Source organism: Rana temporaria, chromosome 4, assembly GCF_905171775.1.
Source record: "Rana temporaria chromosome 4, aRanTem1.1, whole genome shotgun sequence".
Taxonomy (NCBI): domain Eukaryota; kingdom Metazoa; phylum Chordata; class Amphibia; order Anura; family Ranidae; genus Rana; species Rana temporaria.
Window position 1 is genome coordinate 50263351 of NC_053492.1, and position 24773 is coordinate 50288123.

The 24773-nt window shown below is 40.5% G+C and overlaps 1 protein-coding gene across 1 annotated transcript in view; it reads left to right on the top strand.

Moving 5' to 3' along the window:
- Positions 1-648: 648 nt before the first annotated feature.
- LOC120936201 (serotriflin-like) overlaps positions 649-24773 on the top strand; it is a 42158-nt gene continuing 18033 nt past the window's right edge. Inside the window, exons 1-4 of the mRNA XM_040348378.1 lie at positions 649-756; positions 14941-15012; positions 19473-19589; positions 24558-24648. Of these exons, the coding sequence (XP_040204312.1) occupies positions 14941-15012; positions 19473-19589; positions 24558-24648 (280 nt within the window). The 5' untranslated portion in view covers positions 649-756. The remainder of the gene's footprint in view (positions 757-14940; positions 15013-19472; positions 19590-24557; positions 24649-24773) is intronic.

The window sequence follows — 24773 nt, forward strand, 5'->3', positions numbered from 1 at the left end:
GGGAAGGGATGGTACAATATGAGCTTGGTCTTGGTCAGGTTCACACAACAAGAGCCATGTTGTAGAGTCCTGCAAGGTTTAAGCATGTGTCCCTGTAATTTGGTGGGGGAGCCCTCCACTAACTCATATACCACAAATACTTGAACAAGAAGGTGGATATGGGCTCCACCCCTCCTCATCCACTCAAATGCATATACTTATGAACCAATCAGGTGTCCACAAACTTTGGCCATGCAGTGTAAAAGAACATCATTAGGAAAATATTCACCCACAGAGTCACCCTCTTCTCCTGATACATGTAAAAACCTGAAAATGATTCTATGTAAAATATGTTCTACTTTTTTCAGTAGTTTTGTTCAACACACAATGTAAAGGGTAGTAAAATAGGAGGGGTATTCAAATATTATGGAAATCAAAAAAATGGTCTGCCAAATTCTTCATGCATTAGGCCATAACCAAAGTCTGTGTCGGTTTACCATTACAAATCCCGACACAAAGATTTTGCTACAACCAGATTAATTTCTAATCTGTGTGTTTTAGTGATGACTTAGCATTAATCTTTTGTATTAACGTGTATGTCACTTAACATTTATGATATTTCATTCAGTTTATTTTCACAGTACTTACTATGAATAGGCTCATTGCCCACACCCATTATTGTATCTAGATTCTTGTTGTAGTATATAAACCATTTAATTTCAAGAAATTCTTGTTTGGCACTCTGCAACAAATTATCAAGGCGACTTTCCACCAAAGGTACGTTTTTTCCTATGGTAAATGTATTGATTTCACAATATGGTTACATTAATTGATAGAAAGATTGCAAGGCATGATATATTGTCCGTGGCTAGTAAATTGAACCAGTATTTGCACTTTTATCAAGGTTGATTTGAAAACAAAAAACGCTATAATTTTTCATGTTAAGAAGACAGCGTTGGACAGGTCACAAAATTCTCTAATGGATATTTTATCAGTACAGGCATACCCCACTTTTAAGTACACAATGGACTTTATTTACTATAGCTGGAGAGTGCAAAATCAGGCTCACTTCTTCAGAGAAACCAATGAGCTTTCAGGTTTTATTGCCAAAGCTTAATTGAATAAGCTGGGGTTAGAAGCTCATTGGTTTCTATGAAGAAGTGAGCCTGATTTTGCACTCTCCAGCTATAGTAAATAAAGCCCATTGTGTACTTAAAAGTGGGGTATGCCTGTAATCACTATTAATGGTTACTTTCAACATATCTGGCGCATATAGCACCCACCGCTAGTATTTTTTCAAAAACATTTTTAAACTCTTTTTTGTTTAAACGTTTTCCAAAATTCACATACTAATATGTAGTTTTAAAAATGTTATGTATATATTGTGTATATCTATATCTATATCTATATCTATATCTATATACATATATATATATATATATATATATATATATATATATATATATATATATATATATATATATATATATATATATATATATATATATATATATATTTTTTTTTTTTTTTTTTTTTTATATATATATATATATAGAGAGGGAGAGAGAGAAAAAGAGAGAGAGAAGGATAAAGATAATGCCAGAAATGAGAGTTTTGCTTTATTAAACAAAGGCTTATTTATCAAATCTTATTGATACTTGAGTGGTGATATTTGCCCCAAAATGTTTGGATCAATGTCCCTTGCCCAACACCATAACAAACATGTCACTCTTTAGATACCATCTTTTTCACCACCTCTCTAGGGTTCAGCTGGTTCCTTTTTGAGCATTTCCTCTTTCTCCTGCTTTCCCTATTGGCCCACAGTCACCTCCTACTTTTCTTGTTTCATAATCTAAAGGTATGTAATTGATGGCACCATCATGCACATTGACTTGTAACTATCTGAGGCTGGCTTAATTAAAGATGGGGTGATTTACTAAACCCTGGTAAACACTAGCAGTTTTTTTTTGTTCAACCCAGCAGGCTGAACGAAAAAAAAATGGAAGAGCTTGAGAGGAGCTCACTGTACTAATTATCTGATGTTAGTACATCAATCTCCCTCGCTAAGCTATTGTGTTCTGACAGAGGGAATTCCTCTCTGTCAGAACACACCAGTCTACCGATTGGAATCCAATCATCACTCTCAGCCGATGGCTGAAAGCGCCGATGGCTGAGAGCGCCGATCAGATGTTGTTTGGCAGACCTTTTTTGGTCATGTCCTTTCGACAGAAGTCCGACGTTTGACCAGCTTCTGTCAAACTGGCTGCCGTACACATGCGCTGAATGTCAGCCAATTTCTATTGAACCTACTGATACCGCCCAATTTTTGGCCCATATTTTAAAACCAGGGCACTTAGAATCTGGTGCAGCTGTGCATGGTAGAAAATCAGCATCTAACTTCAGCTTGTTCAATTAACCTGCAGAAGATTTTGCATGCTCTGGTTTAATAATTTATTTCAGGTACTTATACAGTGCCGTCAATTTACGCAGCGCTTTACATATACATTGTACATTGTACATTCACATCAGTCCCTACCCTCAAGGAGCTTACAATCTAAGGTCACTAACTCACATTCATACATACACATAGCAGGGCCAATTTAGACAGGATTCAATTAACCTACCAGCACCGGTGTAGGATGAAACCCACTCAGGCACAGAGAGAACAAGCAAACTCCAAGCAGGTAGTGTCTTGGGTGGCATTTGAACCAGCGACCCTTTTTGCTGCTAGACAAAATTGCTAACCACTACACCACTGTGGTTTTAATAAAAAAAACAATGCCTTTTCTGTGGGGTAAATACATTTGTTCTGATGCTATTGAGTAGTAACATCAGGGTATAATTAAAGATTCAAGGCATGAATCAGAAGTATTTGGATCTATATACTTGTATGTACAGGTGAGGTTAAGGTTTGCTTTGGACAAAAAGTTTGCAGGTTCACCTACAGAAATCTATTGTGGTGCAAAAACCTTTGCCTTGGTCAGCTGAGTTAAAAGAGCCAGTAATTTAAAAGAATGGAAAACCCCTTACTATAATAGGGTGGGCTTGCAGCAGTGTGTTGGAAATAATAGTGAACGTTCTGTGTCTTATAAAAATGTGTAATTAAATAATAGGTTTTCTCCCTATATACTTTGATGGGGTTCAAGGCAAAGACGTGAATCAAAAAATTGTGTGAATATTAATTGCATTTATGTAATCATAAAAAGTCAATTGATGTTTTTTTTTTAACATAACTGCAAAAATTAAGTGAAAATTCACACAATTTTTTGAGTACGGATTCTCAACTCTTTTGGTAATAACCCTCCTTATCTTACTCAAAACCAACAGCAGTCGATAACAGAGTACTATTTTGATCCTAATGCCACGTACACACAGTCGGAATTTCCGACAACAAATGTTCGATGTGAGCTTGTTGTCGGAAAATCTGACCGTGTGTATGCTACATCGGACATTTGCTGACGGAATTTCTGACAACAAAAGTTTGAGAGCTGGTTCTCAATTTTTTCCGACAACAAAAGTTCTTGTTGGAAATTCTGATCATCTGTAGCCAATTCCGACGCACAAAAATCCTACGCATGCTCGGAATCAATTAGACGCATGCTCCAAATCATTTCACTTTTCTCGTCTCGTCGTAGTGTTGTACGTGACTGTGTTCTAGACGTTCAGAATTTCCGACAACATTTGTGTGACCGTGTGTATGCAAGACAAGTTTGAGCGAACAATCCGTCAAAAAAAAAATATCCACGGTTTTGATGTCGGAATGTCCGATTGTGTGTACACGGCATAAGTGTGTTTGTATATGGTCATTTTGCTAGCAATGCTGTCTTTATTAAACAATGGCTCTCTGGGGGAAGAATTGCTATAGTTCTTTGCTGTTACTCATACTCTGGCGTCCCATTAGGGGACAATTGAGAAATCACAGTATGGACTAGACTTGGCTGTGTAATGGTCATATTTGGAGATGGTTTATCATAGTCCAACAAAGTGCTTCCTGGGAAGAGGTCGGGTGTGTGCAACTGATGTAATCATTAGGAAATAGAAAACTATTGACATAAGACATCTTTCAACACATAAGAAACCTACGTTTGATAACAACCTACAACAATTTTTGCATTGTGCCTTTTTTAAAAACACAAAAAAAAAAAACATTATTTTATTACTAAAACACATTACCATAACAACACTGCAACAAGTGGAAGTTTAACCCCCCTAGCGGTATGATTATTTCAGAAAAAAGGTGCTGAAAGCGGTACCATTATTTGCAAGGATATTTGGCGTTTTATACTGTAGGCCTGTAATTCTTAGGAATAACTCTGTCCAAACAAGAGTCTAGTAGGCATCCCGGGTATGACATTTTTTTTAAAACAAAATTATAAATTATAATATAATAAATAATTATAAATAATTATAACAAATAATAATATAATTATAATAAAAATTATTCAATAATGTAATCAACTCAAAATCACTGAAATTTGCTCAGTTGCAGAATTGTCGCTGTCATTACTTTTATTTTTTTATGACAAATTTCCCCACAAATCCTTATCACACAATTCTGCAAGTGATTATAATTTATTATCGCTGTTTTCTAGCTGCTCTAAAACCATTTTTGACATAAAGGGACACTTTTGGTTGCTATGGACAATCTACAGTTTGCAGGCAGAAAGAACAGTTTTTATTATATAAAAGAACATGTAGGGCACTGGGCAGACCACTAGGGACAAGGGGGGTGTGTATTTTTTACATATAGTACTGTAATCTATAAGATTACAGTATACTGTATGTAAGGTGTTTGTTTACCTTTTTGAATTTGGCACCGTTCTCCGCCACGTGCGTCGTAACGTCGCAGGGAACAGAGCTCGGTGGCACACAGAGGCACTGTGTGAATCGAGTAAAGACCCACTCGCTCACACAGCGCGGTGGCATCGCTGGATCCAGGGACAAGGTAAGTAAACCAAGCCTGTGGATTCTGCGAGACGAGCCCGAGTCTGACTCGGGGTTACCGATCGTAGCCAACAAAAATCTCACCCTGAGTCAGACTCGGGAATACCGCCAGGGGGGTTAAAGTACTGCTGAACACAAATGTTTGTAAGAATAGTGGCATAGCTGACAACTGGCTGATGCATTCTATAAGATAGAAAAATATGTAAGAAAGAACTGAGGCCTCGTACACACGACCGTTTTCCTCGACAAAATCCATCAAGAAACTTGCTTGCAGAGCTTTTTTGCCGAGGAAAACAGTTGTATGTATGTTTTCCGTCGAGAAAACTGTCGTGGTTCTCGTCGGGAGTCTCAAATTCCTCGTCGTGTTTCTCGTATGGCTGGATTACAACGAGAAACACGTTTGTGTGTATGCTTAGAAACCCGTGCATGCTCAGAATAAAGTATGAGACGGGAGCGCACCTTCGGTAAAAGTAATGTTCGTAATGGAGATAGCACATTTATCACGCTGTGACAGACTGAAAAGCGCGAATCATCTCTCACCAAACTTTTACTTAACACGCAGTAACATGAGATTAGCAAAAGCAGCCCCAAGGGTTGTGCCAGTGGAATCAAACTTCCCCTTTATAGTGCCGTCGTATGTGTTGCACGTCACCGTGTTTGAGAACGACGAGATTTTGTCTTGACAGTGTGTATGCAAGGAAAGCTTGACAAGATTCTCGACAAGCCTGACAAGAAACTCGTCGAGGAAAACGATGTTTCTTTTACGACGAGTTTCTCGGTCGCGTGTACGAGGCCTCAGGGGTTGATTTACTAAAGACAAATAGACTGTGCACTTTGCAAAGTGCAGTTGTACTCTGAAAGAGCAGTTGCTCCAGAGCTTAGTAAATGAGCAGAAGATCTGCTGACTTCCATAATCTAACCATGTGTAAGCACAATTGACAGTTTTTTTGTTTTCCTTGGATGTGATTGGGTATTCTTTGCAAAGTGAAGCTTTACTTCATTTATTAAGCTCTGGAGCAATTACACTTGCAGATTGCAACTGCACATTGCAAAGTGCACAGTATATTTGTCTTTAGTAAATCAACCCCTAAGTGTCTAAGTGTATGAAGACAACAAGTGACATGAGGCTTTGAAGAAGGGTAAAAAATTGATGAGTGGCCATTTAGTGAGAAATGACGATTGACCATTGATGTTTTTGGAGATGGCTTGAAGAAGGGTGTGAAGTGATACATGGCCATTGATGGTTTTGGAGATAGTATAAAGAAATGTGAATAATTGTAAATAATGCGCTAAAAACAACTAATAATGTGATTACAGTACAAAAAAACAAGTGCAATCAATAGTGACTTAAACAATGGATACACACAAATATCCAACAGTGTGAATAACTAATGATACCAGTGAAAAGACATCAAATGCACATAATGAATAAATAATAATAGTGTGTCCACATATAAGCAATCACTGCAACATGCTCAACTACTGACAATGCATAACCATCAGCGTGTTGAAATAAAGCACCATAAGTGAAAGTCAATCTTGCAACACGAGCAATGGGATGTATATAATTAGGCAGCTTCCCCTCCACTCCATAGGATTCCACAAGACATGTGAAAAAGAGAAACAATATAGCATAATATTGTAACACTTGGGGAACCAATGCGATAGGTATAAGCTGATACACTCACAAATTCCCCTCAAGCCCCATACACACTATCAGTTTTCTTGCTGGTTTTCTCTTCAGGTTTACCAAAACCATGTAGTACAAGGACCTGCCTGATTGCATTCAAATTGAAACGCTTAAGGTTTGACCTCATATTAGATGGTTTTGGTAAACCTGAAGAGAAAACCATCAGGAAAACTGATAGTGTGTATGGGGCTTCAGACTTAAAGCCGCTCAGTAACACATGAGATCCTCACTCGGGAACTCCGATGGTCTCGTCACGATAGGCTCCTCCCCTTCGCATTATCTGAGATAATCTAATCTGAAATCTATGTGAATCTAGCCCATTATTTTTAACTTTTTGCTATAATAAATATCCCAATTTTTTATTTTTTTTTATATTTAAAAAAAAAAACAATTCTCAGTTTAGGCCAATACGTATTATTCTACATATTTTTGGTAAAAAAAATCGCAATAAGCGTATAGTGACTGGTTTGCGCAAAACAAAATAGGGGACATAATTATGATTTTTTTTTTTTACTAGTAAATGGAGGCGATCTGCAAAATTTTATTGGGACTGCGACATTATGGCGGACACATTGGACACTTTTGACACATTTTTGAGACCATTCACATTTATACAGCGATCAGTGCTATAAATATGCACTGATTACTGTATAAATGTGACTGGCAGGGAAAGGGTTAATACTAGGGGGCGAGAAAGGGGTTAAATGTGTGCCCTGCATAGTGTTTCGAACTGTGGGGGAATGGGACTGACTGGGGGAGGTGACCTGCTCAGTTACTGGGCAATTGCGGGTGCCCGGCGGCCATCGTAGCCATCCGGCACACGAATCGGGTTCCCAGTAACGTGGCGGGTGAGCGCGCGCGCCGCAGCCAGCGCGCGCACCCCCTAGTGGCTCTGAAAGACGAGGACGTCATATGACGTCCTCTCAGAACAAGAGAGCTATCGTGCCACCGAGGTTAAAGTGCCCCAGTTAGGGAGATTAACTTTCTCTATTTTTCATGTTTCCCATTAAAGTGAAAGTAATAGAAAATCACAAATTTTGGGTTGTCCACAGAACAGTAAAAAAGCGGAAATCTTCCAATAGGGGCATAGCACTGGTGACTCTTGTGACAATTAGGGATTTCCGATCACTTTTTCCTTTGGCTATGGAACAGGACGTGAAGGGAAATCTACCCAATAGAACACATAAGGCAAAAATAAACCTTACAAGGGTCCTAACCCTCCCTTGCGCTATCCAAAATAAAAATAAAAGTTTTGCCTTTAGATTTACTTTCAGCTCAACTTGGGCAGAAGTCATGGTTCCATGTACAGTTTCTGATCTCTTAGGAGGTATTAATGAGCTTATCACTCAGATAGGTTTCAGGAAATCTTCCAATTAAGCCAGCTCTTTCCTTTCATATGTAGAACAGTGAATATGAAGTAACTTCTAGCCCTGCAACAATGCAGAAAATTGTTCAATTTGATGCTGATATTAATGCAAAAAATGAAAAGGGTTCTAGTCCACTACCAACTCTATTAAATGTTTTTTTTTTTTTTTGGCTGGCTTGGTCCTCATTGGAGAACATCCTCATGCACCCTGTCCCAGAGACCATGAATAGAACTCCCCCCACTGGGGTCACAAACGGCAAAGCTATTCCACTTTTCCTTCTCCATTCCATCCAAAATTAGAAGAAAAAAAAAAGCTGGAGTTGGTTTTGAACTTGCAAGGTTGGACTGGATTTAGACAGTGGGAAAGCAGGGTCATTTGGAGGAAACCCACAAATACAAAGCTCCATGCAGACAGAACAGGAGTGGAAACTAAAAAATAACAAGCAAACATACAGTAACTAGGCTAGAGTGCTAGAGTACCAACAAGGCCACCTGGTAATTGTATGTTTGAACATTTTGTAAACTTTGCTTTAAAGCTAGTAACACAAAGGTGAACTGTCATAAAGTAAAGATTAATCAGATTTGGAATCTAGAGATGTGACTTTAACTTCTGTGTCCATTGTATAACAAAACAAATACAGTGAGTGCCTCCAGGATATGAACTCGTTATGCTCAAATCCCATAATCATTCTAGCTACATTAAATGTCATCAGCTAATCAGAGCATGCCTTTGTTTGCCTTCACCTAACTTTTCTTCCAGAATGTTGTTTGACTTAATGAAACAGATTCTACACTGATGTATAATATGTTGAGGATTATGTTAATATAATCCAGGTAAAATGCACCTTGATTTATCTCTAGTATTAACAAAAATCCTCTTTTTTTGTATCTGCAGGAACTACATTACATATCAATATATTTCTTTATAAAATATTTTTTTTTTATAAAAAAGCAGATCAAGAAATTTGTTGGACCTCAGGTTTCATTTAACTCCAAAAGATCAAGCTGGTCCAAATGGACTATTTCTTTCGCTAAAACATGTGCCACCTTTCAGTGCTGTATAAATTGTATAAAAAGTTCCAAATAAATCTGCGTTAGAGAAATTGTATAACTTATAAAAGCTACAATGCACTGTGCCAAGATACAAAACAAAAAAAATATAAGTACAAATAGTGCAGCACTACATATATAACAATCAATGAAAATCAAATAAAGATGAAAAGTCCCAGATATGAAACTTTGGTGGAAAAACAGTCCCACAACTGTGGTGATAGGTAGGATTTCTAGGGCAAGCCCGGTGACACCTCAATAAACGCTTGTGTGTATAACCAGCTCAGCAGTCACACTGTTTAAAGCAGCCACCATAGAGTACAGACCACAGGTCAAAGGTACTCCAGTAAGGCGAGGTCCACTCCAAACAGGTCCGGATGTTTAAATGTAAAAAATGGCCACAATAGTGTGATATCGCTAAAACCATAAATGTATTTAAAAACAAGGCATAAATACACTCACATTTCAGATAATGCTACAACCATGTTCTGGTGTTGCAAACACCGACAATCCGAAAACTCCAGAATCAAAGATGGCTGACTTGCAACCACTCATGCGTAGTTGTATGAATTTTTTTTGCCCGACCGGTTTCGTCACAACTGACGTCATCAGGGGCACGCACACACACTTCACCATGCACTTTATATAGACACTCTCCACAGGAAGGATCACAGCGATTGCTTAGAAACTCACCTTATTACATCGAAAGTATGTATACTAGAAGGGTAATTTTACTGCCACCTTGTTGGAAAATTTGAGATGACACTTAGGCTGGGTTCACATATGAGCCGTATCATATGAGCTCACAAAAGGGGTCCAGTGCGTACTGGTTCAGGTCTGATTTTAGCCTGAATTTTTGGCTAAATTTGGACCTGATATGGACCAAAATCTCACCAGACCCACTGCAGAGATATGTGAACCGGCTCCATAAAGAGTCAGTCAAGATATCCTGCAATTGTGAATTGGATCCAATTTGCAATGGTGTGAACCCAGACTGAATGTAAATAAATAAAAGATAAGTCCCCAAACAGCATAGAGTTATCATTAAATTAGCGCAGCGGGAATCAAATATAAAGATCCTTTCTCAGTATCATGTCACATAGTACAGATCATACAAATATCAATCTTGTGAGATTATATGAATCACATTAATATATCCATGCAAACTAAAAAGATATATTTAAAATATATGCATGGTGAGGTGTGCATGCGTGCCCCCGATGACTTCAGTTGTGATGAAACTGGTTGGGTGGAATGTACGCTCACCACTATGCATGCCCCCCACGCGTTTGCCGGTCCACCAGCACTCACCCAATCAGCGGGCACATCGGGGATCATCGGGCAGGGGGACAGGCTGTGGCAGGCATTTTTCAGCATCTTCCATGTCCTCTTCCCTTCTGAGATCATATCGGCTTATGCTGTGCATCTCCTCCCCTCCTCTTAGGAGTCCAATAGGATCGCCTAATCTTTCAGCCAATCAGGAAACGGGTAACAGACTTCATGATTGGTGGAGAGGCAATTCAGTGTTAGAAAAGCAAATATTAATTTTCTTTTCTAACACATCAGGGTGGATTCCGAGTGCAATGCTCTGCGCACTGAGTCCATCCATCTCCACAGCTGTAATTCAGGCACCCTGCATCCGAAAAGGGTCCGGGCGCCTGAATAGGGGGTGGCAGTGGTGACCATAGATAGATTCATGCTATGCATGAATCTATCCATTATTCATAGAGGGGGGTGGTGTGCCCTTAATGCAGGGGCCACCCCTGCTCAAATGACAAAACCTTGGGGGATCCCTACACAAAGTGGAGAGAAGGAGACAGTATTGTAGTTAACACTGAACCTGTTTTAGGTAGGAAGAGAATCAGGAAAGAGAAGAGTCTTAAAGGCCAAGATAGTGGAATTTTTTGAGGAGGAGGAGATGGTCAATTGTATCAAAGGCCATCAGCTACCCCTACAAGACCTTTACAAACGGAGTAATAAAATCTGGTTCTTGCTACAAGGAACAAAGTAAGATACATTTAAATAATGCCAGGATGCTTTGGAGGGGTAGATGGAGGTTTGGAAGAGACATGAGTAATACCTGGAAATACACTTTAAATCTTAGCCAATGGGTGTGGCCCCTGTTACTCCTATGCACATCAGAATACAGGCATACACCACTTTTAAGTGCACAATGGGGTTTATTTACTAAAGATGGAAAGTGCAAAATCAGGCTCACTTCTGCATAGAAACCAATGAGCTTCTAACCCCAGCTTGTTCAAATAAGCCTGGTAATAAAACCCGAAAGCTCATTGGTTTCTAAGCAGACATGAGCCTGATTTTACACTTTCCAGCTTTAGTAAATAAACCCCATTGTGTACTTAAAAGTGGGGTATGCCTGTATCCCTTACTTAGCTTGTCATAGACACACATAACATTTAATACATTTTCAGCCAGTGTGTAAAGTGTCAGTTCACCAATTTGTTCAAGCTATGACAGCAAAGTGAGGTGAATCTTAGTGCAAATGGGAATTCCTTCTCTAATATGACAGCCAAGTAGTGTTGCATGGCTTATAATCAAACCTATTAACGGAAAGAGGGTGTGCTTAATGTGTCAAGCACTTGCATGTGAAATAATAATATACAATTACTTCAACATAAAATTATGAAAGAAATAAAAGCCCAAAAAGTCCTAAAATGAAAACAAAGTGAAATCCAAGTGCAATGATATCCAAGTTAGTGAATCCTTTTTGACATGTGAAATAGTGCCATGCTGTATCTGCAACACTGATCCTTGCTCGGTGTGCCCCAAATCACCACATGTAAAGTAAAGGTCCCTACTCATCAGATCGCCTGGACCCTCTTGTCTTATGAATATTGCTTAAATGGTTGCCCGTGGCCAAGGGATATCCTCCAGTGGCTCTCTGGTGCCTTTATCTTGTGATAGTTGAGCCCAATGTTTCAGTGGCAAGGTTTAAAGGTGGAAGAAAAAAAGAAGAAGAGAAAAGGCCTCTATTTATTGTTAAAAACTCCAATTGTGGCTAGACATGCATAAAATCCAAGCAGTTAAAGGGTCACTAAAGGAATTTTTTTTTTTAGCTAAATAGCTTCCTTTACCTTACTGCAGTACTGGTTTCATGTCCTTATTGTTCGTTTTTGCTTTGAAGTAGCTGTAATTCTGCTGTGATCTCCACACTTCCTGGTTGCCTGTTTCCTTATAACCATCATACTGGGAGATTTTCACGGTGGTCTAAGCTGTCATTACTGTGTGTCTAAAACTCCTCAGAACCAATCAGATTAATTTTAAAAACAAAACACTGCCCTGGATTTGTTTGTTTTTGTTCTGTGAGTCTTCCCGACTCACCTCTCACCCGGAACTTCATGTATGTCCTTTAAAATCGAAAGTGAAACTAGAGGCACATTATATGATAGATTAAATTCAATTTTTAATCATTTTTAAAAGCAATCAGTTAACTTTTATGTCTATATACCCAATAAACAGTCATTTCAGCAAAAAAATGTTTTTCCTTTAGTGACCCTTTAAGAACGCAGGGAACCGCTAGACATTGGCGTGCGTTCCACCTGCTCTGAGTACATTCCAGAGTGCATTCCAACTTGGAAGCTTTGCATGGCGCTACTTATATGAAGTGTTCAAAGACACTTTGGGGTTGATTTACTAAGATTGGAGGGTGCAAAATCTGCAGTGCAGCTCTGCATAGAAACCAATCAGCTTTCAGGTTTATTTTCTCCAAGCTTATTTGGACAAGATGAAGTTAAGGCTGATTGGCTACCATGCACAGCTGCACCAAAATTTGCACTGGCATTTTAGTAATTCCACCCCTTTGTATATACGTGTCTGTAGCAGTTAGACATGTGCACTGACAACATTTTTGTTTTCATTTCATTTGTTCTTTTTCGGGTCATTCGTTATGATCAAAATTCATTATTTTGAATAAATTCGAAAATAAAAAAATTCTTAAATTCAAAATATGAAAATTTAGAAAATTTAGAAAGTCGGAAATTCGAAAAATCCAAAAATTTGGAAATTCGAAGATCCGAAAAAACCAAAAATTTGAAAATAGGAAAATTCGAAAGAACAAAAATCCAAAAAAAAAAATGGAAAATCTCAAATAATAACTGACTAATAATAACTATTAAATTATAGGTATTGGAATTTCCTTTCAAATTTGGCTGTTGGTGAATGTAACAAACACAAATTTATCCAAAGTTACGAATTATGTGAAATAACGAATTCGGCATTTAAATAAAGGGAACGTTAAAATTTTTAAATAACAATAAAACATTGTTATTATTATTATTAATTTGTTATGTTCTATTCATTTAGATGCGGCATTAGTTATTTCAGATAATTCGTACCTTCAGATAAATGTGTATTCATTACATTCACTAACAGCCAAACGTGAAAGGAAATTCCAATACCTATAATTCAATAGTTATTATTAGTTAGTTATTATTTCAGATTTTCATTCTTTTGAATTTTTGGATTTTCATTCTTTTCGAATTTTCGTTTTTTTTTTCCGACTTTTCGAATTTCCAAATTTTTCGAAATTCTGAATCTTCAAACTTTTGGATTTTTGGAAACCTTTATTAAAGGGGTTTTCGTTAATTCAAATTTTCCAAACTAGTTGAATTTAGTCGAAAAACTAATTTGAAACGAATTGCACATGTTAAGTAGCAGTCCTTTGCTCAGAACTAGGCCAGAAGGCCTAGCACTGTCATACAATAGGATAATTATTTTTGGTATCATTCAGCCTGAGGTAGTGCAGGAGTGTGAAAAGATGAATTTAAAGCCCAATCTGCTGCAGGCTTTAAAAAATAGTTAAAGGGGTTGTAAACCCTAATGTTTTTTCACGTTACATGCATTAAGGTGAAAAAACTTTTGGCAGCGACCGGCCCTTCAGCCCCCCTGTTTTACTTACCTTAGCCCTGATTTTCCCTCGGCGGAGAGGCGCTGATAATTGGATAGATTGATAGCAGCACAGCCATTGGCTCCCACTGATGTCAATCAAATCCAATGATGCGGGCGCCAGGTGCGGGGCCGAGTCCTGCATTTGTTCCTACGAACGCAAATGCTGGACTCGGGAGCGCACCCACAAGGTAACCCCCTGGGAGAGTACCTCTCCTATGGGGGTTATCTGATGCGGGGAGGAGCCACGAGAGTCGCAGATGGGGACCCCAGAAGTTGAGGATCGGGACCACTCTGTGCAAAACTAGCTGCACAGTGAAGGTAAGTATGACATTGTTATTTAAAAAAAAAGAACGCTTTACAATCACTTTAAACCTATCGTTTTTCACAGTTGTCCCCAGTCATGTCCGCTTTGACTTTTGTTACCTTCTGCAATGGAAGCATGATAATGATTAATGAAAAAAAAAAACATTGTGTTCTAATTACATAATCAAATCATCTTTGTGCCCTGAAGGCTAGGACAGGTGCTAATTGTTTGAGTGTGGACAATATTAGACAATAGATCCTGTCATTGGCGGTAAGTGACCAAAAGACAGCATTTCCAGGAGAGCGAAGAGACCACTAACCTCTTCTCTCTCTCTACCCTTGCTTCCTCAATGCAAATGAGATTTTTCAGCATTTTGGCCAGTAAGGGAGTGACACCATAAAAGCAAGAGTGTGTTCTATTTAAAAAATGTCTCAGCTGAGCTGCTATAAGCAAAGGGCATATACCTTAGGTGACTGCTGGTGTCATTTGCTGTCAAATTGCTGTAGTAAAAACGTAAAAATGGCATTTCATATGGGTAATAGGTGATGTTCAAGGAACCCTTCCACTATTTAGGGATGCTTGCTCCAGTTTCCCTTTAATGATTTTGCCTCATATAAAACACACAAATCTTTTAATTTATATATGACGTATCAATTATTATTTTGAAGCAATGATTTATTATATTTATTCTGCTTACAGATGAACTTGCTCACATCCCTTTCGTGCTTCTCTTTGTTTTTCATCCTGTGCTTTCAAGAATTGGTTTGTCAGGTAAGTTAATGTTGGTGAATCTCTTGCAAGCAGTTCCTTGTTTGTAATCCGTCAGTTAATTGATGGTTTGTAGCTGCAGCTTCAAATAGGGTGATTGTATGTGTTTGTTACTCATGCAGATAACACTACAAATGAATAGACATGTGCATTCGTTTTTGACCGAATGCATTTTCATCCGAATTTCAGGTATTTTCGTTATTGTTTTAACAAATGAAAACAAACGTACAGAATACGAAAACCAAAAGATCCGACATAAACAAATGCTTTATTTTTGTTTTTGTTGGTCGAATGTGCCTAACCTTAACCCTATTAGTCCAAGATTATTCTACATAGAGAGAAAAGATTCGACATTATAGAGAGAAAATATTCCACATTATAGAGAAAAAAGATTCGACATTATAGAGAGAAAAGATTCCACATTATAGAGAAAAAAGATTCGACATTATAGAGAGAAAAGATTGCTGCTGGAATTGGGTGGGGGAAGTAAAATAAAAATAATGATGATGATGAATGTTATTGGCTGATTGTAACCAAAGGGGACGAGCAGTAAAATAGCTAGAATTAACTTGACAATTCAACATAAACGACGAAGATTCGACAAAGCATCAAAAAACATACAAACGTCGAATCTGTCATTGAAGGCTTATGGTGTCTGTTGATAGTTCTAAGAATTCGACGGAGCAGCTAAACTGTACGGCGCTGCAATTGTAAATTTCCGGTCAAATGCTCGGCCCATAGGCTATAGAAAAATTCTAATGTTGGTTGACTAGTAATAATAATTAATAAATATAATTATTACTAGTGTCATACAACATTAGAATTATACTATAGCTTGTAGGTGGAACAGTATGATTGCGGCATCGTACAGTTTCGCTGCTCCGTTGAATCTTCTTTGAACATTCGACAGACAGTCAGACACCATAAGCCTTCAATGACAGATTCAACCTTAAAGGGGAGGTTCACCCTAAAAACGACTTTCTAGTATTACATTGGCCCCCCACATTACAATACAATTATGCCTATTATGTTTTTTTGTATGCTGTACATACCTTGGTACAGCTAATTCACCCGTGGCTTCCGGGTTGCGAGTCCCGCGGGAGTGGGCGTTCCTAACATGCTGTTGATTGACGTGATGACCAAAAACGAGCCCCCCCGTCGCGTAAGCTGCATCACGATTGCCGAAAGGAGCCGAACGGCGGTGCGCAGGCGCAGTATAGCGCCGACTCGCCGTTCGGCTCCTTTCGCCAATCGTGACGCAGCTTACGCGATGGGGGGAGCTCGTTTTTTTGTCATCACGTCAATCACCAGCATGTTAGGAATGCCCACTCCCGCGGGACTCGCAACCCGGAAGCCACGGGTGAATTAGCTGTACCAAGGTATGTACAGCATACAAAAAAACATAATAGGCAAAATTGTATTGTAATGTGGGAGGCAAATGTAATACTAAAAAGTAGTTTTTAGGGTGAACCTCCCCTTTAATTTGTTCGGATTTTCGGACGAATGCAATTTCCAACGAAAAACAAAATAATTAAAAACGAATTTCAGAAAATAACTAAATCATTTTTTTTTCTGGACGAAAACGAAATTCCTAAATGAAATATTTCAGTGTGCACATGTCTACAAATGACTACTCAGTATACATTGCCATATTAGTTGACAATGGCTTTAGGTTGCAATATCATCATTCTATATTGCTTTATCCCAGCAGTACCCTGTGCAGCATTGTTTAAAGAAAGGCAAGGAAGGATTTATCAATAACAGACAATTTGGGTTTCATGCATGGTCCAGTGTCATTTCATCCTTCATTGATGTTCTTCAATATCCTATGTTGATGGTCCTACTGTAGATATTCCACACTATCCAGTGTATACATTTCTCATGGTCTGGTATCCATCCATCTGCCATATGCATTCCGCATTCTCAATAGTCCTTGCCTCCTCAGTTGATGTTTCATATACTCCAGTGTCCACGTCCCATCTGTAACCAGTTCTCATTCTTGAAATGTGTATACATTTCTCATGTTCTAGTGCCCATCCCTCCTCCATGGACATTTTTCCTTCTCAAGTGCCCATGCCACCTCAATAAACATTATACTCCAGTATCCAGATCCCTTTTGTAAAATTCATCATTCTCCAATGCCAATATCCACTCTGTAGACATTTCTCATTCTTCTGTGTCCATGTTCCCTCTGTAAACAATTTCCATTCTTCAGTGTCCACATTTCCTCTGTAGACATTTCTCTCTCAAGTGTCCATGCCTCCGCCATACGCATTCCCCATTCTCCAGTCCCCACTAGCTTTCATGCAGCAGAGACTGTGCAGTGGTGTTGTGAAGTGTTTTTGTGCATTCTGTTTTGACTTTTTTTTCAACTTTTAAGATAATGAAGTGTGATATATAAAAATAAAAAAATAAACCTTACAAACTATACTATCAAACTGTTATGCCTTGTACACACGATCGTAATTTCTGATGAAAAAAGTCAGAAGAAATTATTTCATCGAATATTCCGACCATGTGTGGGCCCCATCGGACTTTTTTCCGTCGGAGTTTATAAATTGGAAATAGTATACTCGAGTATATATGGTATGTGTGAAAGTGTGGAGCCAAACTTTATAAGCAGCATGTACAATCTCCTCTACATTGTGTACTGAGCCATCATCATTATTTTGGTTTGGTAAACAAAGTTCAAGGACATAAACTGACTTTCTTGCAAAATCGCACCAATCTGCATGTGAGGTGTGTTGTCACAGCAGCCTGTTCTATATTACGAATCTATTGTGTATTACTATGTTCTTGTAAACCCTCTGTTTTGTTTTTAAATAGATTAGCCCTAGTTAGATATTTCCAGTCTTTCCATCTTTTTTACAAGAAAAAAATGCTTATTCAAAATATCTGAAGTACAAGCAGTGTACAAGGCACATTAGGCATTACATTTGTAACAAAAGTGATTACCAAGTAAGCGAGCTAACAAATGTCACAGGAAAGAGAAAAAGTGTAATTCACATAATACAAAAGAAAATACTTGTCCACATAGGTGTGCTGTGCTATAGAAATAAAAGGAAACATAGGAGGAGGAAAGTCTTTCCATCTTTTGGTCGAGTTTCTGTTTATTTGCCCTTGGTGAATTAGAAGGCTTTGAGATAGGAATGTCTTTTTAACCAAGAAAAAACATTAAAAACATCTAAACATGTACTGCTGAGTTATAATAAAACTATGCTGGATACCACTTATGTGTCTTCTTGGCAGGGCCGGTGCAAGGGTTTTTGACACCCTAGGCAGAACCTCATTTTACTGCCCCCTCTGGCTCTGCCCCTGACTCCACCCCCGTTGCCAGTGTAAAATGGTTTGATTCAACCCTATACCTACTACATGTGCAAGACAGCTGATTTGAAAAACAACAGACGTACTAGAATGATCACCAGATGAATATCTAAGAATTGGTAAACTGCAGTATAATAATTATGTTGCTTTGCTTTAATACCACTTTAAGTGGAGATAAACAGATAAACAGATTGTTGTGGGCAAGTAGAGAGAGAGAGAAAGAGAGAGTGAGAGGTTGGGGAGAGAGAGCGAGAAGTTGGGGAGAGAGAGAGGTCAGGGAGAGAGAGAGATAGAGGGGGAGGTCAGAGAGAGAGAGGGAGGGGGGTCAGAGAGAGATGGGGGTCAGAGAGAGAGAGAGAGGGGGTCAGAGAGAGAGAGAGGGAGGTCAGAGAGAGAGAGGGGGGTCAGCGAGAGAGAGGGGAGAAGCGTGAAGCTGATTGGGACAGACATGTTGGAGGCAGATTGGATAAAGCACACAGGAGGGGCGGTACTCGGGAGAAATGTGAAGCTGATTGGGACGTACATGCTGGAGGTGGATTGGATGGAGCACACAGGAGGGGCGAGATCGGGGAGTGATCTCAGAGCGGAGAGGGGGTGGGATTGCTGGAAACTGTACACACATCAGAGCGGAAAGCGCCCTGCTGGGGGGGGGGGCTGGGTGGTTTCTGGAAACATGTCAGAGCGGAGAGCGGTGCGCGCAGGGGGGGGGTTTGCTGCGTTACACATGACAGCCTGGTGGATAGTTGTAAGCTCTGTGGATAGTGTGGGAGTAGAATAACCAGCGGCCGGGCGCCCTAGGCAGCAGTGCGCCCTAGGCGGTTGCCTAGTCCGCCTAGTGGTAGCGCCGGCCCGGCTTCTTGGTGAGTTCAAACTGCCTGTGGATATTGTCCAGTCGGCAAATTGCCATACTTTCATCACAGACTAGGCCTTAGAAGGTGTCTTTTGCATAAGTTTATATTTAAGATAGAACATTATGTATTGTTTTACAATGACAAACTGATAAAACATTTAACATGTGACTTGATACAAAGTGATGCCGATTTAAATGTTCAAGGATTTCGAGACTATATCAAAAAAGCCAAGCAAGTAAATATGCCTGATCACAAACAATTAAGCATTTCTTGTTATTTGTCTTCCAGGAGGAATTCTATTCAAAGTATTCATGTGACAATGTGGACATCAGGTCCTTTATTGTGGACAAACACAATGAACTGAGGAGCTTGGTCCAACCACCCCCTGCAAATATGCTTAAGATGGTAATTTTTGTTGTTGTTGAAAATTGTACGTGACCATACATTTAGCACATAATTGTAATGATGAGCAAAACATGTACAGTATGCTGACCAAATCTGACAGCAGGCAACATGTACAGGAGAGAAGGGTATGACAGGGGCAGTATGTGCAAAGAAAAGTATGGAGGGTATTACAGGGCGGTTTGTGCAGGAGAGAAACCCATTGCATATGACAAGAATAGTGGGGGTTATCCACAAAGCCGCGGCGCAACGTAACTTTTCGGATTTAAGTTACTCCGCCGCAAAATTCCCAAGTTAGGTGCCGATCCACAAAGCACTTACCTGGAATTTTGCGGCGCTGTAACTTAAATCCGTCCGGCGCAAGGCGTTCCTATTCAAATGGGCGAGTCCCATTTAAATTAGGCGCGCTCCCGCGCCGGACGTACTGCGCATGCTCCGTCGGGTAAATTACCCGACGTGCATTGCGCTAACTGACGTCGCTCCGACGTCATTTGCTTAGACGTTAACGTAAATGGCGTCCAGCGCCATTCACGGACGTCTTACGCAAACGACGTAGAATTTAAAATTCGACGCGCGAACGACGGCCATACTTAACATGGCTTAAGACAACTAGGGCTTAGCCCTAGTTTTACGCGGCGGAACTCGACGTAAACGACGTAGATTTATAGCGTCGGGCCCGTCGGAGCGTTCGTGGATCGCCGTAACTGGTCATTTGCATATTCTACGCCGGCCTCAATGGCCTCGCCACCTAGCGGCCGGCCTAGAATTGCATCCTTAAGATCCGACAGTGTAATTCAATTACACATGTCGGATCTTCGTCCTAACTATGGGAAACTTAGGGCCAGATTCTCATACATTCGCGCTGCTCCTGGGCAGCGTAATATATGAGATCTACGTTACACCGCCGCAGGTCTACAGGTTTACATCCTGATTCTCAGAACACTTACCTGTAAACTTGCGGCGGTGTAGCGTTAGATTGCTCGTCGCAAGCCCGCCCAATTCAAATGGGGCGGGCACCATTTAAATTAGGCGCGCTCCCGCGCCGAGCGTACTGCGCATGCTCCGTCGGGTAAATTACCCGACGTGCATTGCGCTAAATGACGTCGCCCCGACGTCATTTGCCTAGATGTATACGTAAATGGCGTCCAGCGCCATTCACGGACGTCTTACGCAAACGACGTAATTTTTATTGAATTCGACGCGGGAACGACGGCCATCGTTAACATTGGTTGCGCCTGTTAATTAGCAGGGGCAACCTTACGCGTCGGGTACGCTACGCAAACGACGTTAATTCGCTGCGTCGACCTCGCGTATGTTCGGGAATCGCCGTACTTACCTCATTTGCATAGACGACGGGGAAAAGCGACGATGCGACACCTAGCGGCGGGAAAAAAAATTACTTTTAAGATCTGACAGCGTAACAGCCTTACGCATGTCAGATCTAATGGGTACCTATGCGCAACTGATTCTGAGAATCAGTCGCATAGATACCCGGGGCCAGATGAGGTGTTACGACGGCGCTAATGGTGTTGCGCCGTCGTAACGCCTTTGAGAATCTGGCCCTGAGTCTGTGGATCAGTTCCATAGTTAGGACCAGGGATACGACGGAGTAACAGCAGTTACTCCGCTGTATCTCTTTTGAGGATCTGGCCCAGTATGTGCAGGAAATTAGTTTGGAGTGTATGACAGGGACAGAATGAGAAAGAGAGGAGATCAGAGGGTTTGACAGTTGTGCTCATACCCTGGCAGAATTTATGATTTCTTGGCCATTTTTCAGAGAATATGAATGATAACACAAAAACTTTTCTTTCACTCATGGTTAGTGTTTGACTGAAGCCATTTATTATCAATCAACTGTGTTTACTCTTTTTACATCATAATCAGAGAGTCTTGAGAACAGTTAAATTGTGTCAAATTAGAATTTATTGGAATAGGTTAAAATATATGATATATTGGGTAAAAAATCAAATACATATACACAAAGCAGTAGGTGAAAATAACAAGAAAATGGTAACATGGTAAAATGGATACAATAAAACCACTGGATCTGATGAAACAGCAGAGGCTGTGAAACGCGTCATCCCATTGGCTGGCCCGGCTCCCCACATCACTTTCGGTGCAACAATGGCACGCTGCGTTCCACACTGACACGCACGCCATCTCGAGCGGCGCATCTGGCTCCCTGCTTCCCGGTGGCTCCCTGAGGGTCCTGAGATACTGGACTCCCAGTACATCCACCGCTCCAGCTACATCTAGCGCTCCAACGCTCCTGCAAATGTGGATCAGGACCAAGGAACTGCTGACCACCTTAGTGACATCGGGCCTGCATCACTATCTACATGCCCTTTTTACCTTTCATGCTTGTGAGTAGTCATTTGGCTGTCTGTGATATGTTATTCCTTTAATAAATCTTATGCTTACTGCACTTAGATTGGCGCATCTCTTTTTCCTTTTACAATAAAACCACTTGGCTCTGTCCTGACAATTGGACTAGGACAGAAAAAGTCAGACGCATTTCAAGGTTGAAAATGATGAAACCTTATCTTCAGGGGATAATGGTGAAGTACATTGTTATCTAAAACGTAATAAAAACAGTCAAAACAATCAAAATACGTTGCATGTAAGAAAATTGCATGTGAATAAACTTGTCATTAATCACAATGCTTTAAATTAATTACATTCTAACCATGTACTTCTTGAACAGTCACCAATAGCATCCAATTTAAGAAAACAGGGATAAAATTAGCTGCCAAGGATCAGACAGGTGGAAAAACTTACATGGAGAGGCTCATGAAATCCGGATCAGATTTTTGTTGTTGTTGTTTTCCCTCCTTGTTTTTGCTTGCTCAATCCTTCCCCTCCTTCTCTAGATATAAGGAATGTGAGGGGTTTCTAGGTCTGTGGTCTCTATCTTGGTCGTAGGGCGCCCTTTGTGTCTGTTCCCGATCCGGATTTCATGAGCTTATCCATGTGAGTTTTTCCACCGGTCTGATCCTTGGAAGTGAATTTTATCCCTGTTGTTCTTTAATTAGAGAAGTGGGCATAGTTTCTTTTTCCATTCATTTCTTGGCACTACCACAATATTCTTCTGGCTACTCGACCATGCAGCCCATCTTTCTTCAAGTACCTCCTTATTGTGCTACCTGACTATGGTTTGCTTCAACAGAACCCCTAATTTTCCACTTCTTGACTAGAGTTTGAACACTGCTGATTGGCATTCTCAATTACTTGGACATCTTTTTATATCCCTTTCCTGTTTTATACAGTTCAACTACCTTTTCCCGCAAATCCTTTGACAATTCTTTTGCTTTCTCAGAATCCAGAAACGTCAGCGCAGCACTGGATGAAAGATACAAGGGTCTGTCAGGAGTCCAGAAACTCATTGACTTTTTATATACACACACACTAATTACAAGAAAACAGATTACCGGTGAGGATGGTTACCTTTTTAGTAGGCATTCAAACCCATTTGTGTCAACTTGTGTGCGTGTTATCAGGCCAAAATCACCAGGGTATGTAAACTTTTGATCAGGGTCATTTGGGTCGTTTCTGTTGCCATTATGATTTAAAAAGAGTAAACACAGTTGATTGATAATAAATGGCTTCAGCCAAACACTAACCACGAGTGAAAAAATGTTTTTGGTTTTGATTTTTTCCAAAACATTTACGTTTGAACAACCATTGTGCAAAACCAGTGTGACATAAAATATTGCAACAACTGCCATTTTATATTCTAGGGTCTCTGCTAAAAGTGATTTTCTAGCAAAAAATAACAAATAAAAAATGTCAGAAAAATGCCTGGTTTAAAAGTGGTAAGAACTGACCATACAGCATTCTTATAGTCTTATTGCTGCCTGGAGTCTTGACTGGGATTATTCTCATGTGCACTAAAGTACAACTGGGCCCCAACACTAGCCAGCTGAATAGTTGGAATTAAAGTGGAAGTCCATGCAAAATCTAAAATCCCTGCATTTATAGACACCAGGGATCTAACACTCACCTCTCTATCCCTGTAAAGAAAAAAGGAGTATACATACTTTTTTGAAAGCCGATCTGACGCGCTAAGACTGGATCCCACGCTGAGCTGTCAGCATGTCTATGTAGGCGGTTGCAGAGGAGGACAACAGAAGACCCATAATAACTCTATGGGTGATGTCACTTCCAATTAATTTCACAGCCGTTGTCGTCCAAGTGGGCAATGTGAAGAAGTCATCCATGAACAGACTTTAGAGAGTGATGACAGAGAAGCGGTGCCCGAGTGATGTGTGCCTCTTGGTATGATCACATATGACAGGTATAGCCTGGTGTCATGCCCCAGGTATCAGTCAAAGTGATGACATGCCCCCATCAGATGAGGTTCGCTCCTGTGTGTACAAATACAGTCCCCCCCCCACAGTCCCATAATGTACCTCAGATGATCGGGACATGCACAGCACTAGTGGACTGGTCTGGTCGGGTCCCCTCCCCCTGTGTCGACATAAAAGGGGAGGGGGAGGGGGCTTCACTCTGTGCCGAGACTGATCAGAGCCGCCCCCAACCACCGAGAGAAGGGAATGCGATGGCTGTAACTCCAGTGCGGCTCGCACATCCCCCCCGCAAAGCCACTACCTGTCTACCTCAGGCTCTCTCCATGCGTGCGCTGTCATTGCGCGCCGCTACCTAAACCCCCTCACTGCCTACACCCGCCCGCTCAGTCCCGCTCAGTGGAGGGGGAGGGGGGGTGCCTGGTGCTGCCTAATCTCGCCTGCTGTCTCCGCTTCAGTCACAGAGCCTGGTGCCTGCCGCTGCCTAAACCCGCCTGCTGTCTCCACTGCAGTCGGAGGGAGGGGGCGCTGGCCTGACACCCCCCAGTGGGTGGCATCCGGGGCAGCCCACCCCCCCACCCCCCACTTGGTACGCCACTGGCTGCACTTCAAGATCTAAAGCAGCAGGTCATAAATTAACCTTTAATGTTTGTCTTTGTTTTTTAAGGAATGGCATGAACCAGCAGCAGATAATGCACGGAGTTGGGCTAAAGCATGTCCTACTGGCCACAGCAAAATAGAGATTCGGAGAACTAGTAGTAAGTAACCATTTGGGATGAAGTTTGGGTTCAGAGCCACCATGGTTTCAAAGTGAATCTCTCAGTTATGCGGTAGTTAATTTAAATTTACACCCATACCCACAATGCAATGAGTTGCTTTTTTC